Source organism: Bufo bufo, chromosome 5, assembly GCF_905171765.1.
Source record: "Bufo bufo chromosome 5, aBufBuf1.1, whole genome shotgun sequence".
NCBI classification, from domain to species: Eukaryota; Metazoa; Chordata; class Amphibia; order Anura; family Bufonidae; genus Bufo; species Bufo bufo.
Window position 1 is genome coordinate 540,449,068 of NC_053393.1, and position 21,018 is coordinate 540,470,085.

Consider the following 21,018-nt stretch of genomic DNA (forward strand, 5'->3'; position numbering starts at 1 on the left):
AATCTCTTACCCAATAGCATATATCCCAGAGTAACAAAACACACAGCACTGTGTACATCAGTCCCACAGAAATGCATGGAGTGGCAGACACCGACATATACTACCGCTCTATTCAGAGAGGGGAGCTGGGGAATGTCCATTTGTGAGATCTTGGGGGGTTCCCAATTGTCGGACACCCCACCCAAGTGAAATGTACTGGAGACAACGCTTTTCTGGTAAAATTCCTAATAAAAAAAGGTGCAAGGATCCCAAAATCTCAGCTCTCTATTCTTAAAAGGCAAGTGCTCCAAAGCCACTAAAACAGAGTCCTTTATGGTTACATTGAAAAACACTGTAGAGTAGTGGATATCCTGACGCGTTTCAAGCTCTCCAAATGTAAAATGGATATTAGACTTGCACTTCTCTCCCTGTGCTACACATGTAGTGTTCTCTGTCAGCAGACATTACAGGCCAAGCTCCAGAGACTTCCTTCAGGTGCACTGGCCCTTTAACTCCTGACAGTCAGGTAACCAATACCTGGCCATCTTGTAAGTGCATCTAGTAATTAGGAATGTAATAAAGAGCTTCCATGTGTGTGACGCATGTTATTCTGGGGCTGGATGGCCGACGTTCACAAAGTATTCATTAAGCCCAGGTACAATGACTCCGTCTATCCGGGACATGAATAGCGCGGACGTCTGAAAGTGACTTCATGTGATGGCTCTGCCAGACTTAATATCAGAAAATCGCTCACACGGAGACTGGGGCAGGAAATAATTACTTTTTGTAGTCTGACATTAAAGGAGCGGCAGATTTTGCTGCGCTTTTCACGACTGGTGCCGGCTGAGGCCAAGATAAAAGGAAGGTATGTCTACTGACAGGAAAACAGCAATAACCTCCCAGGTAATATTATATGTCATCAGCGCGCTCGCTGCGGCGCGGGAAACAGGCTCATCCACTGCCACGGTCTCCTGCACGTACACTAGTACGTCAATATAAAAGTAGAGGTGCCAAGTTTTACGCAAATAACGGGTATGAATACTTTTGCCAACATTTTTCAATCGATCCAGTGTATAAAAAAATAAAAATAAAGCAACAATGCAACAAACCTTGATTAAAAAAAAATCTCCTACTGCTCCTGGGGTCTCCATGGTTACAGACTACAAACAAACCTTGTGTAGTCTGATCCTGCAGTCATGTTACTTACTTTCCTCTGTTGTCTGATGGATGACTCCCAACAGTCGCACACAGGCTCCCATGTTTAAACAATGTATACCGCGCATTTTCCGCAGGACGCCTCTGTATGGAATAGCTACTCGATACGATTAAAAAAAAATGTATACCAACGTATACTGGCATGACCGAGTCTAGAATAGGGGAAGGGGGGTTCTAAGGGCTCTGTGGGGAGAACGGGTGGGTCTAAGGAGACTTTTAAAGAGAGCCGGGCGCTAGGTGGGTACATACTGTATATGCTCTGGGGTCTGAATTTGTTTTTCTTGCTTGTTCTGAAGATTGAATTAAGTTGAGGGTCTGGTCTGGGGTCTTTATATTAATAGAAGGGTCTGAAATCATATTTTTTTTATTTTACATATATTACTAACTGATCTTAAGTCTGACTCCTTGCTCTAATGTGTTAATAGGAACTCTGCCTCTCCCTCTAGCTGACTGATTGTGAATTACAAGATGACATCGTAACAAATCAAACCCTTGCTGGCAGCTCTCGGGCCCCTCACCTCCCTCTTTATAACCCTGTATATAGTTGATAATATAATGTCGCCCCTATCTAAAGGACCAGGAGTGTATACAGGGATTAGCTGCAGTTATATAAACTGCCTGTACTATCTGTGTGTACTGACTCTCCAGAGTAGTACTATAACATGCAGTTTCACACTGGTCTCCCTGCCTCCTGCATGTAAGAACTGACAGGGGAGATAAGACAGGACAGAGCGGGCAAACAGGCATAGGTCACATAGGATAAGGGTCCAATCACACGTCCGTAGAATGGGCCCATCTCCGTTCCGCAACGTTGTGGAACGAATCCGGACCCATTCATTCTCTATGGGGCCGGAAGAGATGCGGACAGCACACAGTGTGCTGTCGGCATCTGCATTTCCAGAGCACAGCCCCGATCTTCCGGTTTGCGGCTCCCCAAAGAATTGCGGACAAGAATAGGCAGTTCTATGGGGGTTCCGGCCGGGTGTATTGAGGATCCACAATACTCTACGGACGTGTGAATGGACCCTTACATGCAGTGTGAGGGGACAGTAATTCTGTGTCTTGGCTGCCCTTACACAGTGCAGCGTGGTGAGACTCTGCCCCGCGCTCCGGAAATGCGGATGTGAACAGCACACTGTGTGCTGTCCGCATCTCTTCCGGCCCCATAGAGAATGAATGGGTCCGGATTCGTTCTGCAACGTTGCGGAACGGATCCAGACCCATTCTAAGGACGTGTGAATGGACCCTTATCCTATGTGACCTATGCCTGTCTGCCCTTTCTGTCCTGTCTTCTCTCCCCTGTTAGTTCTTACATGCAGGAGGCAGGGAGACCAGTGTGAAGCTGCATGTTATAGAACTACTCTGGAGAGTCAGTACACACAGATAGTACAGGCAGTGTATAGTTATGTCTCTGCAAAGCCAGGCATGATGGGAAATGTAGGATTTATTAGGAAAACCATATCTGACGGGAAAAGGAATCAAGATGGCTGACAACCCACGAATGACACATAAAATATGTCTTATTCTTTAATAAAGGAATAACAATCATTAAATGTTTCCCAATGTTTTTTGTCCGGCCAACATCCAGTATTTAAAGTCCTTTTCAATGCTGCGCCGTTTTCCTTAGTTCTCCGCAGCCGGGATATTGGTGTACGATGTCATGGAAAATATATGGGGCTGAATACAACTCTGTCCCGGTCTTCAAGGAGAGCTCAGCACAAAAGCACCCAGCAGAAGTTATTAATCTATTTAATAATCTGGCACCTAATGGGTCCCATAGATGGCGGATTAAAGGAATTGTAATCAGAAGAGAATTTGTGCAGGTAACAGAGGTACATCCCAAGTAAAGCCAGCCGTGCACATAGGGATTATGTAACACAGGCCAACCACAAGTGAAAAAAATGTAACATCCCGGAAAGTTGTCACCTCCTAGACTTTGTTTTCAAAGGTGCGGTCTACGGGCAGACAGACAGGACACAATTTATAAAAGGCTAATTGGAAGAGGAAATAATACAAGCCGGGCCGCAATGACACCAGAGCAAACCCGCATTCCTCCGAGCAAATAGGCGCTGCTGAAAGGCGTCTGAACACCATTGTACGACCCGGGCAGGAATCACAACAAGCTCTCCTGTGGTTATGTCTGCAGTAGAAAGTGGAAGCCACAGCTGACTGATAAAGTACAATGACTGCCCACAGCACCAGCAATGCCCTTCAAATCCCTGCAATTCCCAAACAATGCGCTGTGCCATGTGAACAAAGGTAAAAGATTGTATGTACCACAGAGGATTAACACCTTCCCTGCTGGAGAAACTACACCGACACACAGGGTGCTGTACTACTAGAACTCTGCAAAAACAAGGCTGTATTATAGTATATTCTTCTACATAGGAGGCAGTATTACAGTAGTTATATTCTTGTACATAGGAGCAGTGTTATAGTAGTTATATTCTTGTACATAGGAGCAGTATTATAGTAGTTATATTCTTCTACATAGGAGCAGTATTACAGTAGTTATATTCTTCTACATAGGAGCAGTATTATAGTAGTTATATTCCTGTACATAGGAGCAGTATTATAGTGGTTATATTCTTGTACATAGGAGGCAGTATTATAGTAGTTATATTCTTGTATATAGGAGCAGTATTATAGTGGTTATATTCTTGTACATAGGAGGCAGTATTATAGTAGTTATATTCTTGTACATAGAAGCAGTATTATAGTAGTTATATTCTTGTACATAGGAGGCAGTATTATAGTAGTTATATTCTTGTACATAGGAGCAGTATTATAGTAGTTATATTCTTGTACATAGGAGCAGTATTATAGTAGTTATATTCTTGTACATAGGAGCAGTATTATAGTAGTTATATTCTTGTACATAGGAGCAGTATTATAGTAGTTATATTCTTGTACATAGGAGGTAGTATTATAGTAGTTATAGTCTTGTACATAGGAGCAGTATTATAGTAGTTATATTCTTGTACATAGGAGCAGTATTATAGTAGTTATATTATTGTACATAGGAGCAGTATTATAGTAGTTATATTCTTGTACATAGGAGCAGTATTATAGTAGTTATATTCTTGTACATAGGAGCAGTATTATAGCAGTTATATTCTTGTACATAGGAGCAGTATTATAGTAGTTATATTCTTGTACATAGGAGCAGTATTATAATAGTTATATTCTTGTACATAGGAGGCAGTATTATAGTAGTTATATTCTTGTACATGGGAGCAGTATTATAGTAGTTATATTATTGTACATAGGAGCAGTATTATAGTAGTTATATTCTTGTACATAGGAGCAGTATTATAATAGTTATATTCTTGTACATAGGAGCAGTATTATAATAGTTATATTCTTGTACATAGGAGGCAGTATTATAGTAGTTATATTCTTGTACATGGGAGCAGTATTATAGTAGTTATATTCTTGTACATAGGAGCAGTATTATAGTAGTTATATTCTTGTACATAGGAGGCAGTATTATAGTAGTTATATTCTTGTACATAGGAGCAGTATTATAGTAGTTATATTCTTGTACATAGGAGCAGTATTATAGTAGATATATTCTTGTACATAGGAGGCAGTATTATAGTAGTTATATTCTTGTATATAGGAGCAGTATTATAGTAGTTATATTCTTGTATATAGGAGGCAGTATTATAGTAGTTATATTATTGTACATAGGAGCAGTATTATAGTAGTTATATTCTTGTACATAGGAGCAGTATTATAGTAGTTATATTCTTGTACATAGGAGGCAGTATTATAGTAGTTATATTCTTGTACATAGGAGCAGTATTATAGTAGTTATATTCTTGTACATAGGAGCAGTATTATAGTAGATATATTCTTGTACATAGGAGGCAGTATTATAGTAGTTATATTCTTGTATATAGGAGCAGTATTATAGTAGTTATATTCTTGTATATAGGAGCAGTATTATAGTAGTTATATTCTTGTACATAGGAGGCAGTATTATAGTAGTTATATTCCTGTACATAGGAGCAGTATTATAGTAGTTATATTCTTGTACATAGGAGCAGTATTATAGTAGTTATATTCTTGTACATAGGAGCAGTACTATAGTAGTTATATTATTGTACATAGGAGCAGTATTATAGTAATTATATTCTTGTACATAGGAGCAGTATTATAGTAGTTATATTCTTGTACATAGGAGGCAATATTATAGTAGTTATATTCTTGTACATAGGAGGCAGTATTATAGTAGTTATATTCTTGTATATAGGAGCAGTATTATAGTAGTTATATTCTTGCACATAGGAGCAGTATTATAGTAGTTATATTCTTGCACATAGGAGCAGTATTATAGTAGTTATATTCCTGTACATAGGAACAGTATTATAATAGTTATATTCTTGTACATAGGAGGCAGTATTATAGTAGTTATATTCTTGTACATAGGAGCAGTATTATAGTAGTTATATTCTTGTACATAGGAGCAGTATTATAGTAGTTATATTCTTGTACATAGGAGCAGTATTATAGTAGTTATATTCTTGTACATAGGAGCAGTATTATAGTAGTTATATTCTTGTACATAGAAGCAGTATTATAGTAGTTATATTCTTGTACATAGGAGCAGTATTATATTAGATATATTCTTGTACATAGAAGCAGTATTATAGTAGTTATATTCTTGTACATAGGAGCAGTATTATAGTAGTTATATTCTTGTACATAGGAGCAGTATTATAGTAGTTATATTCTTGTACATAGGAGGCAGTATTATAGTAGTTATATTCTTGTACATAGGAGCAGTATTATAGTAGTTATATTCTTGTACATAGGAGCAGTATTATAGTAGTTATATTCTTGTACATAGGAGCAGTATTATAGTAGTTATATTCTTGTACATAGGAGCAGTATTATAGTAGTTATATTCTTGTACATAGAAGCAGTATTATAGTAGTTATATTCTTGTACATAGGAGCAGTATTATAGTAGTTATATTCTTGTACATAGAAGCAGTATTATAGTAGTTATATTCTTGTACATAGGAGCAGTATTATAGTAGATATATTCTTGTATATAGGAGGCAGTATTATAGTAGTTATATTCTTGTACATAGGAGCAGTATTATAGTAGATATATTCTTGCACATAGCAGGCAGTATTATAGTATTTATATTCTTGTACATAGGAGCAGTATTATAGTAGTTATATTCTTGTACATAGGAGGCAGTATTATAGTAGTTATATTCTTGTACATAGGAGCCGTATTATAGTAGTTATATTCTTGTACACAGGAGGCAGTATTATAGTAGTTATATTCTTGTACATAGGAGCAGTATTATAGTAGTTATATTCTTGTACATAGGAGCAGTATTATAGTAGTTATATCCCTATACATATGAGCAGTATTATAGTAGTGCACTCAGAGCCCTCTCTGTGGGCACCCACACCATGGAAAAAGTCTATGGTGTACCAATATGCCTTAGACTTTTCCTGCCATTCATCAGTGCAGGGCGGGCTATGAACAGCACAGGCAGCGCACTGAATGTAGGCGGCTATTATAGCTAAATGATAAAGTACATGGAAGATATACTATATATATATATATTATTTGGGCACTCGGTCTGTAAAAGGTTCGCCACCATCACTGGTATAGGTGATACATGGCTGCTGATGCTAGTGTCTTCACATTTGGACTGTGGCATATCATGGATGTGGCATGAAAAATACCTGGAGGACCACAGAACCACTAAGAACAGATCTGATTATGTGACTATTAGTTTTTGGTAATATACAGCTTGAAACTGCAGGAAGTTTAATACAAGCAGCCTGTATTTGTTTTGCACTACATCTGTTAAGGGTCAAAAGAGAAGCTCCACTGGACCAATTCGTGGAAGCATTGTGCGTATGATTCCCCTTCCCCAAGGACTTACACCGTATTGTCGGGCGGCACTTGTAACTTGAAGCAGAGTCTCCTCGTCCACAAATGGTCTCACGGCATCGTGGATAATCACCACCTCCGGTTTCTGAAGCACAGGCCCAAGACTGTGATCTTCTGTAAATGCTCTCAGGCCATTGAAGATGGATCGATGTCTCGTCACGCCACCTTCCACCAGCGTCACGCTCTTGTGTCTGTAACGGTGAGTAATACTCTTCATCAGGTCAACGCTCTCTGCAGCCACGACAACCACAACGTCCGATATCCACCCAACCCTGCAAAATAAAATGTATGCTTCATATTCAGAAATTTAAAAAGAATAAGAATCTGCAACCTCCGGGTTTCTATCTATGTGGGAAATGACCACTCTCAGCGTGTCACGAAAGGCTGGGGTGTCGGTGCATGCTGGGAGTAGTAGTGTCACAATAGTTGGAAGATGCAGACCACTGATCAAACATCAGGACCTATAGGCAATCTGAAATACACCATTGAGAGGAGACACGATGTAGGAGGGTAGGAGAGAGACAGCTGGTTTAGCGCCCGGGGCGACTCCTTCATCCCTCCACTTGACAGCGCAGGTGCGGTGGCAGCAGTTCAGCCATTACATCGTGGCATCTCGCCTATAAAAGCACAGCACACGCTGCTCTGTTATATGATAGCGCTAATTACAGGTGCACAGCGCAGCCTGAAACATGTACGGCCTATACAGACTCACAAGAAAGTCACAAGACGCAACTTTTATGCAATTTTTTCCTTTTTACTCCACAGAAGTCATTTAAAAGGTCACATAACACAAATTTCCAACAACTACTAGGAGTGGCAAAACTCCACCGGCGGCCACGTGGAATCTGGCTCCATTGTTTTCAATCGGAGACCACACCGCTGTCCATGCAGCCGGCGGTTTAAAGCTGCGACCGTGCCAAGAAGGGACATGTCCTCTGTTGGCACCACGCCAGAATGGACATCATTGGGAGCTGCGGCGGAGGTCTGTTCGCGGTGGCTTCATTGCATTGAAACCGAAAAAATGCAGCAGAACCCACAAGAATATCACATTGTCAAAATCCGCCACGCGAAAAGAGCCTTAGGCCTTTTTCACACGGGAGTCCCGGATTTTCACCGGATTCGTCACGTGTGCATTGCGGGAAAACCGAGCGAGTAGGCACGCAATTGCAGTCAGTTTTGACTGCGATTGCGTTCCGATGTTCAGTTTTGCACGCGCGTGAGAAAAAACTGAATGTGGTACCCAGAACCGAACCCGGACTTCTTCACTTCTATGTTCATTCAGCAGGACCTGCGCTGACGTCACCACGGTGAGCGCGATTACGTCATCAAAGGTCCTTTTGCAGGTCCTGAAAGAAGACGATGCCGGCTGCGCGATCAAGTGGAGGAGGTGAGTTAATTTCTTTTATTTTTTAACCCCTCAATCCACATTTTACTAAGCATTCTGTATTAAGAATGCTATTATTTTTCCTTATAACCATTTTATAAGGGAAAATAATAGAATGAATACACTTTAATGGGGTCCGGGGTTGCTTTCATCCCGATCGTCACCTAGCAATCATGCGTGAAAATCGCACCGCATCCGCACTTGCTTGCAGATGCGATGCGATTTTCGCGCAGACCCATTCACTTCTATGGGGCCTGCGGTGCGTGAAAAACGCACAATATAGAACATGCTGCGATTTTCACGCAACGCACAAGTGATGCGTGAAAATCACCGCTCATCTGCACAGCCCCATTGGAGTGAATGGGTCCGGATTCAGTGCGGGTGCAATGCGTTCACCTCACGCATTGCACCCGCGCGGAAAACTTGCCCGTGTGAAAGGGGCCTTAGGTGACATTCAGATGGGATGAATTTTGGTGCTGACAACTCACCGTGCACTTACCGTGGATTTCACCTTCTGCAGAAACAGACATGTTGTAGATGTAAAAATTCACACGGCAGCTCCAGTTATCTGCAGAAGATTTCCACAAGGTATCGATGACAATTTAAAAAAAAAACAATACCGCCCCAGACAGTTATGTCAGTGTCATGGCAGGGAAATTTCCCGATGGGCCCACCCAAGCCCTCTTCACGGCTGCCAGTTGGGTACATAGCGATCTGATGCTCTCTAGGAGCACCTGGCTGGCAGAAGAACGTGCCCTCCTGCATTCAGCTGTATTGCCATCCCCAGGACAGTGATAGAGTTAAATGCTGCAGAGGGGGCGGTGATATTTTGTGCTGCACTACAGTATTGCTGGTCCGCCTAATTTTGTTTGCCCTGCCTACTTATATTGGCCCGTCTACAACTTGGGAACAGATTTAGATTTTTTTTCAAAGGCCACTTTAAAGTATGTACACCTTTTTGGGGCAATTTTTATCAATTACTGCATTGTAGTTATTTTAAGCTAAAAAACATTTTTTCAATTGGTCTATAGTAAAAATGTTGAACCCATGTCTCTCTGCAGCCTTGAGATTCTCTAGTAGCAGGTTCTGAATTTTCACTCTGTTCGGTCAGGAAGCTCAGCTGACGGCTCCTTATCTCTGACCTCCTACTGATAAGAATGTGGCTTAAGTGTTTATGACCTTTTAGTAATTTAGAGATAAGGATTTTTAGATGATGACCGCACAAAGTAAAAGTGAAAGTACGATTCACACGGCTAGAAAAACAGTTAATCTTTTGTGACAGAAAGGCTCAATATTTTTAATAAAGACCGATTGAAAAAAATATTTTTAGCCCAAAATGAGTAAAACCATTGTCTATCATTTCAAAAAATGTTGCTCGCCCACCGACAGCAAGGATTTCCCCAGAATGTCTCCTCCAGATTACAGCACTTCTTGGCCGCCCGGTCACCAGATATATGGCGAATCGAGCACTTATGGAACCAGCTGGGACGCCAGCTTCACCAGACTACGACTGTGCAGGATCTAGGAGGCAATTCTGCCGCAGATAATCCACAGCATATCCACCTGGCACTTTTGTCTAAGATGGTCCCACTCTGACCGTGGGAGGGGAGGCACTGCAGTCTATAGGAGGTGCCCTCTGGCAGGTGTACATATGGGGGAGTCACTCACTAGCTGGCTCTATTCATGGGATGCAACCTGTCAGGAGCTGTCTATGTGGTCACAAGCTAAGTCTATAAAGGGAGCTCCTTCCGCCATGGACGAGCTATTGGGGGCGCTCTCAATCAGGTGCTGTCTAAAGCATGAGATGCTCTTTGGCAGATGTGATCTTGGGTAGGTGCTCTTTGATTTGCACTCTCTTGAGAGAGGGCTCATTGACATGTGCAGTTTTGGATGTGGTGGTCTGAGTGATGCTACCTGAAAGGCATCAATAAGGGTCCATTCACACGTCCGTATGTGTTTTGCGGATCCGCAAATTGCAGATCTGCAAAACACGGACCCCGGCAATGTGCGTTCCGCATTTTGCGGACCGCACATCGCCGGCACTCTCATAGAAAATGCCTTTTCTTGTCCGCAATTGCGGACAAGAATAGGACATGTTCTATTTTTTTGCGGAACGGAAGTGCAGATCCTCAAATGCGGATGCGGACAGCACATTCCGGCCTCATTGAGAATGAATGGGTCCGCACCTGTTCCGCAAAATTGGGTACTTTCACACTTGCGGCAGAGGATTCCAGCAGGCAGTTCCGTCGCCGGAACTGCCTGACGGATTCAGCAATATGGACTCAAACTGATGGCATTTGTCAGACAGATTCAGATGCGGATCCGTCTGACAAATGCATTGAAACAGCGGATCCGTCTCTCCGGTGTCATCCAGAAAAACGGATCCAGCATTAATTTTTTTTTTTTCATTTTTTAAGGTCTGCGCATGTGCAGGCGGGAAAGCCGGATCCGGCACTAATACAATTCAATGTAAATTAATGCCGGCATTCCGGCAACTGATCAGTAATTTTGGCCGGAGAGAAAACTGCAGCATGTCTATGAGGGGGCACTCTCTGACCAGTGCTGTCTATGAGGGGGCACTCTCTGACCAGTGCTGTCTATGAGGGGGCACTCTCTGACCAGTGCTGTGTATAGGGGGGCACTCTCTGACCAGTGCTGTCTATGAAGGGGCCCTCTCTGACCAGTGATGTCTATGAGGGGGCACTCTCTGACCAGTGCTGTCTATAGGGGGGCACTCTCTGACCAGTGCTGTCTATGAAGGGGCCCTCTCTGACCAGTGCTGTCTATGAGGGGGCACTCTCTGACCAGCGCTATCTATGAGGGGGCACTCTCTGACCAGCGCTATCTATGAGGGGGCACTCTCTGACCAGCGCTGTCTATGAGGGGGCACTCTCTGACCAGCGCTGTCTATGAGGGGGCACTCTCTGACCGGCGCTGTCTATGAGGGGGCACTCTCTGACCAGCGCTGTCTATGAGGGGGCACTCTCTGACCGGCGCTGTCTATGAGGGGGCACTCTCTGACCGGCGCTGTCTATGAGGGGGCACTCTCTGACCGGCGCTGTCTATGAGGGGGCACTCTCTGACCGGCGCTGTCTATGAGGGGGCACTCTCTGACCGGCGCTGTCTATGAGGGGGCACTCTCTGACCGGCGCTGTCTATGAGGGGGCACTCTCTGACCGGCGCTGTCTATGAGGGGGCACTCTCTGACCGGTGCTGTCTATGAGGGGGCACTCTCTGACCGGCGGTGTCTATGAGGGGGCACTCTCTGACCAGTGCTGTCTATGAGGGGGCGCTCTCTGACCAGTGCTGTCTATGAGGGGGCGCTCTCTGACCAGCGCTGTCTATGAGGGGGCGCTCTCTGACCAGCGCTGTCTATGAGGGGAGCACTCCGACCGGCACTGACTATGAGGGGGCACTCTCTGACCAGCGCTGTCTATGAGGGGAGCACTCCGACCGGCACTGACTATGAGGGGGGCTCAGGCACTATCTATAGGGGGCACTCTTAAAGGCGCTGTCTATGAGAGGGGCACTGTCCACCATGGCCTCCATCTCTGTGTCCACAAGTGTAATATTGACACTCTCACCTGGAAACTACAGATCACACCAGATGGACTACAATTACCTGCAGTCATTTGGTGTATTATTTGGTTTTCTGCAGAGCTTACTGTGGGTAAAAGTCAACAGATATTATCCCGCCAATCATATCACAGCTTTTATTCCTTAAACCCTTTTCAGAAAAATGCAAGGTGGAATCTGATTGGTTGGTATGACTAACCCCCTCCTCCTCCGTACTTCACTAGCAGAAGCTAAAGAGGTTGCCTGTAACAACCAATCAGACTTCAGCTTCCATTCTATTACTTTAAGAGCAGTGATTTGATTGGTTGTGCTAGGAACCAACCTGTACTAAAACCTAGTCGAGGAGGCGTTGCTTACTGCAACCAATCAGACTTCAGGTACTATTTTCTTAGCTCAGCGCTGAGCTGCTGATTGGTCGCTAACTGGCCGCGCGCCCCTCCGTTTTCCACTAGTTGAGGCCTAGTCCCTGAGCTGAGCCTCCGAAGCCTGCGTGTTTTCCTGCCTGCTTCCCGCGGTGCTCACCTCTCCAAGGCCTCCAGGGTGCGACTAATGAGCGGTCTCCCCAGCACCGGGCAGTACTGCTTAGGCATGCAGCCTCCCAGCCGCTCCCCGCTGCCTCCCGCCGGCAGCACGGCAGCCACACGCCGCACCCCCTCCATCCTTCCCGAGCCTGTGCGGCTCTGCTCCCCGGCGCTGTCCCGGCCGTGTGCTGGGCCGCCCCCAGCCAATAGCAGCAGAGACCGCCGAGCCCGGGCCTCTCTTCCTCGCAGCAGCCGCTGTTCTATGTCCGTGTGAGGGGAGGCTCTGGGGGGGCATTTTTAACCCTTTCATCACCCATTAGGTTCCATAGTGGTCAGCGGGTGCACAATTGCAATGTGAACTTGGCGCAAACTAGTCGCCTACGTAGGTCGAGGGATTTTTAATTTCTTCCCCCAATAAAACCCTACGGCGGTGGATAATTTTGCAGCGGCAAAATTTTGAAGACCTGACGTTGCATGTACGTATATTATGTCGTGCACCCCCCCCATAGGTAACAGGCGATAAAGTCGTACGTTGGACACGATCATGCGTATATCAGCCGCCATGCATCCCTGGACCCCATGGGCCTTCTGCGCGCTTAGCGGACGCGCTGTGATTTTTCTGTCCATATTTGCAAATGGAAAATCCGCAGCGATTGACAGTAGCAGCAAAAGTCTGCAGATTGTCAGCTCAGATTGCAATCCATAGGGTAAAACCTACAATCCTATCCACGTGTAAGGCTGAGTGCATGCGGCCGTTGTTTTGGGTCCGCATCCGAGCTGCCGTTTTGGCGGCTCGGGTGCGGACCCATTCACGTCAATGGGGCCGCAAAAGATGCGGACAGCACTCCGTGTGATGTCCGCATCCGTTGCTCCGTTCCGCGGCCCCGCTAAAAAAATTATAACGTCCTATTCTTGTCCGCGCTTTGCGGACAAGAATAGGCATTTATATTGAAGGCTGTCCGTATTTTGCGTATCCGCGATTTGCGGACCGCAAAACACACCACGGTCGTGTGCCTAAGGCCTAGTGCACACACGATCAGGATTGCGGGCGCCGTAGGTCATGTACATTGTATTCTATGAGAATATGAAATTCTGATGCAGATTCTTTTCTGCGAGGATTTTAAAGTCTGCAGCGTGTCAATTTATTTTTATTTTTCCTGACCAGATTTTCTCCATTCGCTTGAATCGGGGAGAATAAAATCCATATGCGCAAAATCCGCACCAATGGATGCATGGATTGTCCGCTAATAAATCCTAATCGTGTGCATTTACCCTAAGGGTTTGTTCCCACGTTTCATCGAAAGACAACCCCCCCCCTTCCTTCCAGGTTTTAAATCTGTGACCTGCCAATTGATGCTTCCAATTTCCACTGCAGAACTCGCCCTTTGCAATGCAAGTCCACAGTAAAATCTATGAGAAATCTGTATGTAACTCGAACAGAAATTACGCCCCCATTGACGGTACCTTTAACCCCTTCCTGCAAGCAGCGTACTATAACATCACTGAGTGTAGCGAGTTTGCAATTGATGGCGTAAAAGAACGTTGCGGTGACGGCGCAAGTTGTGTTATGCAGCAGACACCCGCTCTAGCTGCAGGGATCAGAGAGAGTATTAGGCTAGGTCTACACGACGATGTGTCGCGTGACATTTTGTCACGCAACTATTTTTATAATGGTAGTCTATGGTGTCGCACTGCGACATGCTGTGACTGCGACACGACAGTCGCAAAAAACCCATTCAAGATGGATTTTTCTGTGACTGTCGCAGTCGCAGTGCGACACCATAGTCTAGCATTATAAAAATTGTTGCGTGACATTAATGTTGCGCGACACATGTTGCAGTGTAGTTGTGCCCTATGTGTCGTGCGACTTATTGTCATCCTGTAGACCTAGCCTAAGGCTACTTTCACACTTACGGTAGCCTTCTCCGGCAGGCTGTTCCAAGGGGTAACAGCCTGCCGGATCTGTGCTGCCGCTAGTCCACCGTGCCGCCGGAGGTCCGCTCCGGACACATTAAGTATAATGGGGGCGGGCCAGAGGTCTGGCCGCAGCACGGCTGCCGGGAATAAAACTACATGTCGTAGCCTAACCCCCCTCAGGTGATCATCGAATCTGAGGCGATAGAAAGAGGGAGCTTTCTCTGTCCTCCGATCAGCACCCCACTAAGTCCTGTTGTGGCTTTCCAGTGTTGAGATCCGGCAGAGGATCTCAGAACCGGAATTAAACTGATCCGTGGCATTTAATACATCTGGATGCACACATTTCGGTTGGATCCGGTTGTATTAAATCTAAACTGAACAAACCGGATCCGATTTGAAAATCATTGTAAGGCCTCATGCACACAGCCGTGGCCCATATTGCGGCCAGCAAACAGCAGGTCCGCAATATGCGGGCATCAGCCGTGTGCTCCCCACATCACGGATGCGGATCCATTCACTTGAATGGGTCCACAATCTGGAGCTGCGGAACGGTAGCACTACATAGTGCTTCTGTGGTGTTCCTCTCCGTGCACCGCAAAATAATAGAGCTTGTTCTATTTTTTGCGCTGCGGACGGATCACTGACTCATTCAAGTTGAATGGGTCTGGATCCGTCGCAGCTACCGCACGGATGGGGACTGCAAATTGCGGTGCATGGAACAGCCGTGTGCAAGAGGCCTTAGTCAATGGGTGCCAGACGCGTTTTTTGGGGTTTTTTTGCTAGCAAAAAAAAAGAAACTGATCCGGCGGCACCCTTGACTTATATTTATTTTCATGCCGGATCCGGTTTGTTCCGCTTTGCAAACCTCACCTTGCAGCAGTTTTGTGTCCGTTCAAAAAACAGAACGAAATGCTTCCTAATCAGTTTTGTCCCTAGTGACAATAAATAGGGACAAAACTGATCCATTTTGGCCCGGTTTTGAGATCCACTGCCCGATCTGAAAACCGGAAAGCCACAACACAAGAGTGAAACAGGCCTAATACTATCACAGGGTGTCGTCGTCGCCCCCCCAGGCCTGCCGTGTTCAGGCCTCTATTACACGTAGTACAGTAGAATGCCTATGAGAATCACTATATTACAGTGTATATACTACAAGCAGTCAAACAATCACAGCTTAAGAAAAATAAAGGTTAAAAGTTGAATAAAATAAAAAATACCTTTTCCTATTTCTCATATAAACATAATTGGTATCGCCAGATTCCTAACAAGTCTCTTAAATTATCCCATAATTTACCACAAGTGATGAATGCTTTTAAAAAAAAAACCCTGTGCCAGAATTCTCGTCTTTTGGTCAGCTCACCTCCCCCCAAAAAATGGAATAAATGGAAACATGCCACTGGTCTTGTTTGAAAGCTGACATTCCAGGCTTTCATTCAAGACCAAAATGACAGCATTAGCCCAAGCAACAGAGGAGAGATCACTGTTAGAAATCGAATCGGGAATAATCACCGGTAAAAATCTGTTTTTACTTTCACTTTCAGCTTCATTCACATTACGGTACTTTCACACTAGCGTTATTCTTTTCCGGTATTGAGTTCCGTCCTAGGGGCTCAATACCGGAAACAAACTGATCAGTTTTATCCTAATGCATTCTGAATGGAGAGCGATCCGATCAGGATGCATCAGTTCAGTCCCTCTTCCGTTTTTTGGATGGAGAAAATACCTTCTCTCCGGCCAAAAATACTGAACACTTGCCAACATTGAAGTGTATTAGTGCCGGATCTGACATTAAGTGTTTAGGCAAAACAGATCCAGCTTTCCGGTCTGAGCATACGCAGACCTTTAAAAATGCAAAAAAAATTAATGACACCTGACACCGGATGACAGCTGAGAGACGGATCCGGTATTTCAATGCATTTGTCAGACGGATCCGTCTGACAAATGCCATCAGTTTGCTTCCGGATTGCGTTATCCAGCAGGCAGTTCCGGCGACGGAACTGCCTGCCGGAATCCTCTGCCGCAAGTGTGAAAGTAGCCTTATCCCGATTTCTATCAGCGATATCTTCCCCTGTCCTGAACATATTGCTGTAATTCTGGTATTGTCTGAAGGCTTGGAATGGCAGCTTTCAAACAAAGCCCATATCTCTAGCTGGTACTGAACCAGAGATATGAGCAGCTAAAGCAGCCCCCCCCCCCCTTCCTCTTCAGTCTGGAGGAGAATGAGGGAGCAGCTGCAGAGCTGACAGGAGGAGAGAGAAAAACTGTAAAAAAAATATATAGAAATGTGGTATTATCATCAATGTACTGACCCACATGATAAAATTACGTTATTTTTACCAGTGAACACCGTAAAAAATTCCACAAAATAATGTAAAAATTGCTGTTTTTTTAATCTTTCCCCCTAAAAATAAAATAATAAGTTATTTAATACACTATATAAAACCCAAAATGGTTTCTACAACTAATCCCGCTAAATAGAAAAAAAAATTTTTTAAAGAAAAAATGTAAGTTATGACTGCTAGAACACAAAGGGGGAAAATATTATTGGCCCTTAAAGAGGTTCTGCAGTTTGTTTAACCACTTCAGCCCCTATGGCTTAAACACCCTTAATGACCAGGCCACTTTTTACACTTCTGACCTACACTACTTTCACCGTTTATTGCTCGGTCATGCAACTTACCACCCAAATGAATTTTACCTCCTTTTCTTCTCACTAATAGAGCTTTCATTTGGTGGTATTTCATTGCTGCTGACATTTTTACTTTTTTTGTTATTAATTGAAATTTAACGAAATTTTTGAAAAAAAATGACATTTTTCACTTTCAGTTGTAAAATTTTGCAAAAAAAAACGACATCCATATATAAATTTTTCTCTAAATTTATTGTTCTACATGTCTGATAAAAAAAAATGTTTGGGTAAAAGTTATAGCGTTTACAAACTATGGTACAAAAATGTGAATTTCCGCTTTTTGAAGCAGCTCTGACTTTCTGAGCACCTGTCATGTTTCCTGAGGTTCTACAATGGCCAGACAGTACAAACACCCCACAAATGACCCCATTTCAGAAAGTAGACACCCTAAGGTATTCGCTGATGGGCATAGTGAGTTCATAGAACTTTTTATTTTTTGTCACAAGTTAGCGGAAAATGATGATTTTTTATTTTATTATTTTTTTCTTACAAAGTCTCATATTCCACTAACTTGTGACAAAAAATAAAAACTTCCATGAACTCACTATGCCCATCACGAAATACCTTGGGGTGTCTTCTTTCCAAAATGGGGTCACTTGTGGGGTAGTTATACTGCCCTGGCATTTTAGGGGCCCGAGTGAGAAGTGGTTTAAAATCAAAATCTGTAAAAAATGGCCGGTGAAATCCGAAAGCGCTCTTTGGAATGTGGGCCCCTTTGCCCACCTAGGCTGCAAAAAAGTGTCACACATGTGGTATCGCCGTACTCAGGAGAAGTTGGGCAATGTGTTTTGGGGTGTCATTTTACATATACCCATGCTGGGTGAGATAAATATCTCAGTCAAATGCCAACTTTGTATAAAAAAAATGGGAAAAGTTGTCTTTTGCCAAGATATTTCTCTCACCCAGCATGGGTATAAGTAAAAAGACACCCCAAAAAACATTGCCCAACTTCTCCTGAGTACGGCAATACCGGATGTGTGACACTTTTTTGCAGCCTAGGTGGGCAAAGGGGCCCACATTCCAAAGAGCACCTTTCGGATTTCACCGGCCATTTTTTACAGATTTTGATTTCAAACCACTTCTCACGCATTCGGACCCCTAAAATGCCAGGGCAGTATAACTACCCCACAAGTGACCCCATTTTGGAAAGAAGACACCCCCAGGTATTTCGTGATGGGCATAGTGAGTTCATGGAAGTTTTTATTTTTTGTCACAAGTTAGTGGAATATGAGACTTTGTAAGGAAAAAAAAAAAAATCATCATTTTCCGCTAACTTGTGACAAAAAATAAAAAATTCTAGGAACTCGCCATGCCCCTCACGGAATACCTTGGGGTGTCTTCTTTCCAAAATGGGGTCACTTGTGGGGTAGTTATACTGCCCTGGCATTCTAGGGGCCCTAATGTGTGGTAAGTAGGTAAATGACCTGTGAAATCCTAAAGGTGCTCTTTGGAATGTAGGCCCCTTTGCCCACCTAGGCTGCAAAAAAGTGTCACACATGTGGTATCACCGTATTCAGGAGAAGTTGGGCAATGTGTTTTGGGGTGTCTTTTTACATATACTCATGCTGGGTGAGAGAAATATCTCGGCAAAAGACAACTTTTCCCATTCTTTATACAAAGTTGGCATTTGACCAAGATATTTATCTCACCCAGCATGGGTATATGTAAAATGACACCCCAAAACACATTGCCCAACTTCTCCTGAGTACGGCAATACCAGATGTGTGACACTTTTTTGCAGCCTAGATGCGCAAAGGGGCCCACATTCCTTTTATGAGGGCATTTTTAGACATTTGGATCCCAGACTTCTTCTCACGCTTTAGGGCCCCTAAAATGCCAGGGCAGTATAAATACCCCACATGTGACCCCATTTTGGAAAGAAGACACCCCAATGTATTCAATGAGGGGCATGGCGAGTTCATATACATTTTATTTTTTTTGGCACAAGTTAGCGGAAAATGATTTTATATTTTTTTTTTCTCACAAATTCTCCCTTTCCGCTAACTTGGGACAAAAATTTCAATCGTTCATGGACTCAATATGCCCCTCAGCGAATACCTTGGGGTGTCTTCTTTTCTAAATGGGTTCACATGTGGGGTATTTATACTGCCCTGGCATTCTAGGGGCCCTAAAGCGTGAGAAGAAGTCTGGAATATAAATGACTAAAAATTTTTACGCATTTGGATTCCGTGAGGGGTATGGTGAGTTCATGTGAGATTTTATTTTTTGACACAAGTTAGTGGAATATGAGACTTTGTAAGAAAAAAAAAATAAATTTCCGCTAACTTGGGCCAAAAAAATGTCTGAATGGAGCCTTACAGGGGGGTGATCAATGACAGGGGGGTGATCAATGACAGGGGGGTGATCAGGGAGTCTATATGGGGTGATCACCCCCCTATAAGGCTCCATTCAGATGTCCGTATGTGTTTTGCGGATCCAATCCATGTATCTGTGGATCCGTAAAAAACATACGGACATCTGAATGGAGCCTTACAGGGGGGTGATCAATGACAAGGGGGTGATCACCCCCCTATAAGGCTCCATTCAGATGTCTGTATGTGTTTTGCGGATCCGATCCGTGGCTCCGTAAAAAACATACGGACATCTGAATGGAGCCTTACAGGGGGGTGATCAATGACAGGGGGGTGATCAGGGAGTCTATATGGGGTGATCACCCCCCTGTCATTGATCACCCCCCTATAAGGCTCCATTCAGATGTCCGTATGTGTTTTGCGGATCCGATCCATGTATCCGTGGATCCGTAAAAAACATACGGACATCTGAATGCAGCCTTACAGGGGGGTGATCAATGACCAGGGGGGTGATCAGGGAGTCTATATGGGGTGATCACCCCCCTGTCATTGATCACCCCCCTATAAGGCTCCATTCAGATGTCCGTATGTGTTTTGCGGATCCGATCCGTGGATCCGTAAAAAACATACGGACATCTGAATGCAGCCTTACAAGGGGTGATCAATGACAGGGGGGTGATCAGGGAGTCTATATGGGCTGATCACCCCCCTGTCATTGATCACCCCCCTATAAGGCTCCATTCAGACGTCCGTATGTGTTTTGCAGATCCGATCCATGGATCCGTAAAAAACATACGGACATCTGAATGGAGCCTTACAGGGGGGTGATCAGGGAGTCTATATGGGGTGATCACCCCCCTGTAAGGCTCCATTCAGACGTCTGTATGTGTTTTGCGGATCCGATCCATGTATCAGTGGATCCGTAAAAATCATACGGACGTCTGAATGGAGCCTTACAAGGGGGTGATCAATGCCAGGGGGGTGATCAATGACAGGGGGGTGATCAGGGAGTCTATATGGGGTGATCAGGGGTTAATAAGTGACAGGGGGGGGTGTAGTGTAGTGGTGTTTGGTGCTATATATTACTGAACTGCCTGTGTCCTCTGGTGGTCGATCCAAACAAAGGGGACCACCAGAGGACCAGGTAGCAGGTATATTAGACGCCTTTTATCAAAACAGCATCTAATATACCTGTTAGGGGTTAAAAAAATCGCATCTCCAGCCTGCCAGCGAACGATCGCCGCTGGCAGGCTGGAGATCCACTCGCTTACCTTCCGATCCTGTGAACGCGAGATGACGCGTATATGCGTGACTGTGCGCAGGGCTGCCGCCTCCGGAACGCGATCCTGCGTTAGGCGGTCCGGAGGCGGTTAAACTGATGATCTCTCCTCTGGATAGATCATCAGCATCTGATCGGCTGGGGTCCAACACCCGGGACCCCTGCCGATCAGCCGTTTGAGAAGGCAGCGGCGCTCCAGCTCCGTTCACTTGAATGTGCCA

The 21,018-nt window shown here is 44.4% G+C and overlaps 1 protein-coding gene across 1 annotated transcript in view; it reads right to left on the minus strand.

Moving 5' to 3' along the window:
* The window catches only part of CRPPA (CDP-L-ribitol pyrophosphorylase A), a 193,063-nt gene extending 180,209 nt beyond the window's left edge, over positions 1-12,854 (minus strand). Inside the window, 2 exon segments of the mRNA XM_040431297.1 lie at positions 7,112-7,391; positions 12,602-12,854. Of these exon segments, the coding sequence (XP_040287231.1) occupies positions 7,112-7,391; positions 12,602-12,738 (417 nt within the window). The 5' untranslated portion in view covers positions 12,739-12,854.
* Between the last annotated feature and the right edge of the window lie 8,164 nt (positions 12,855-21,018).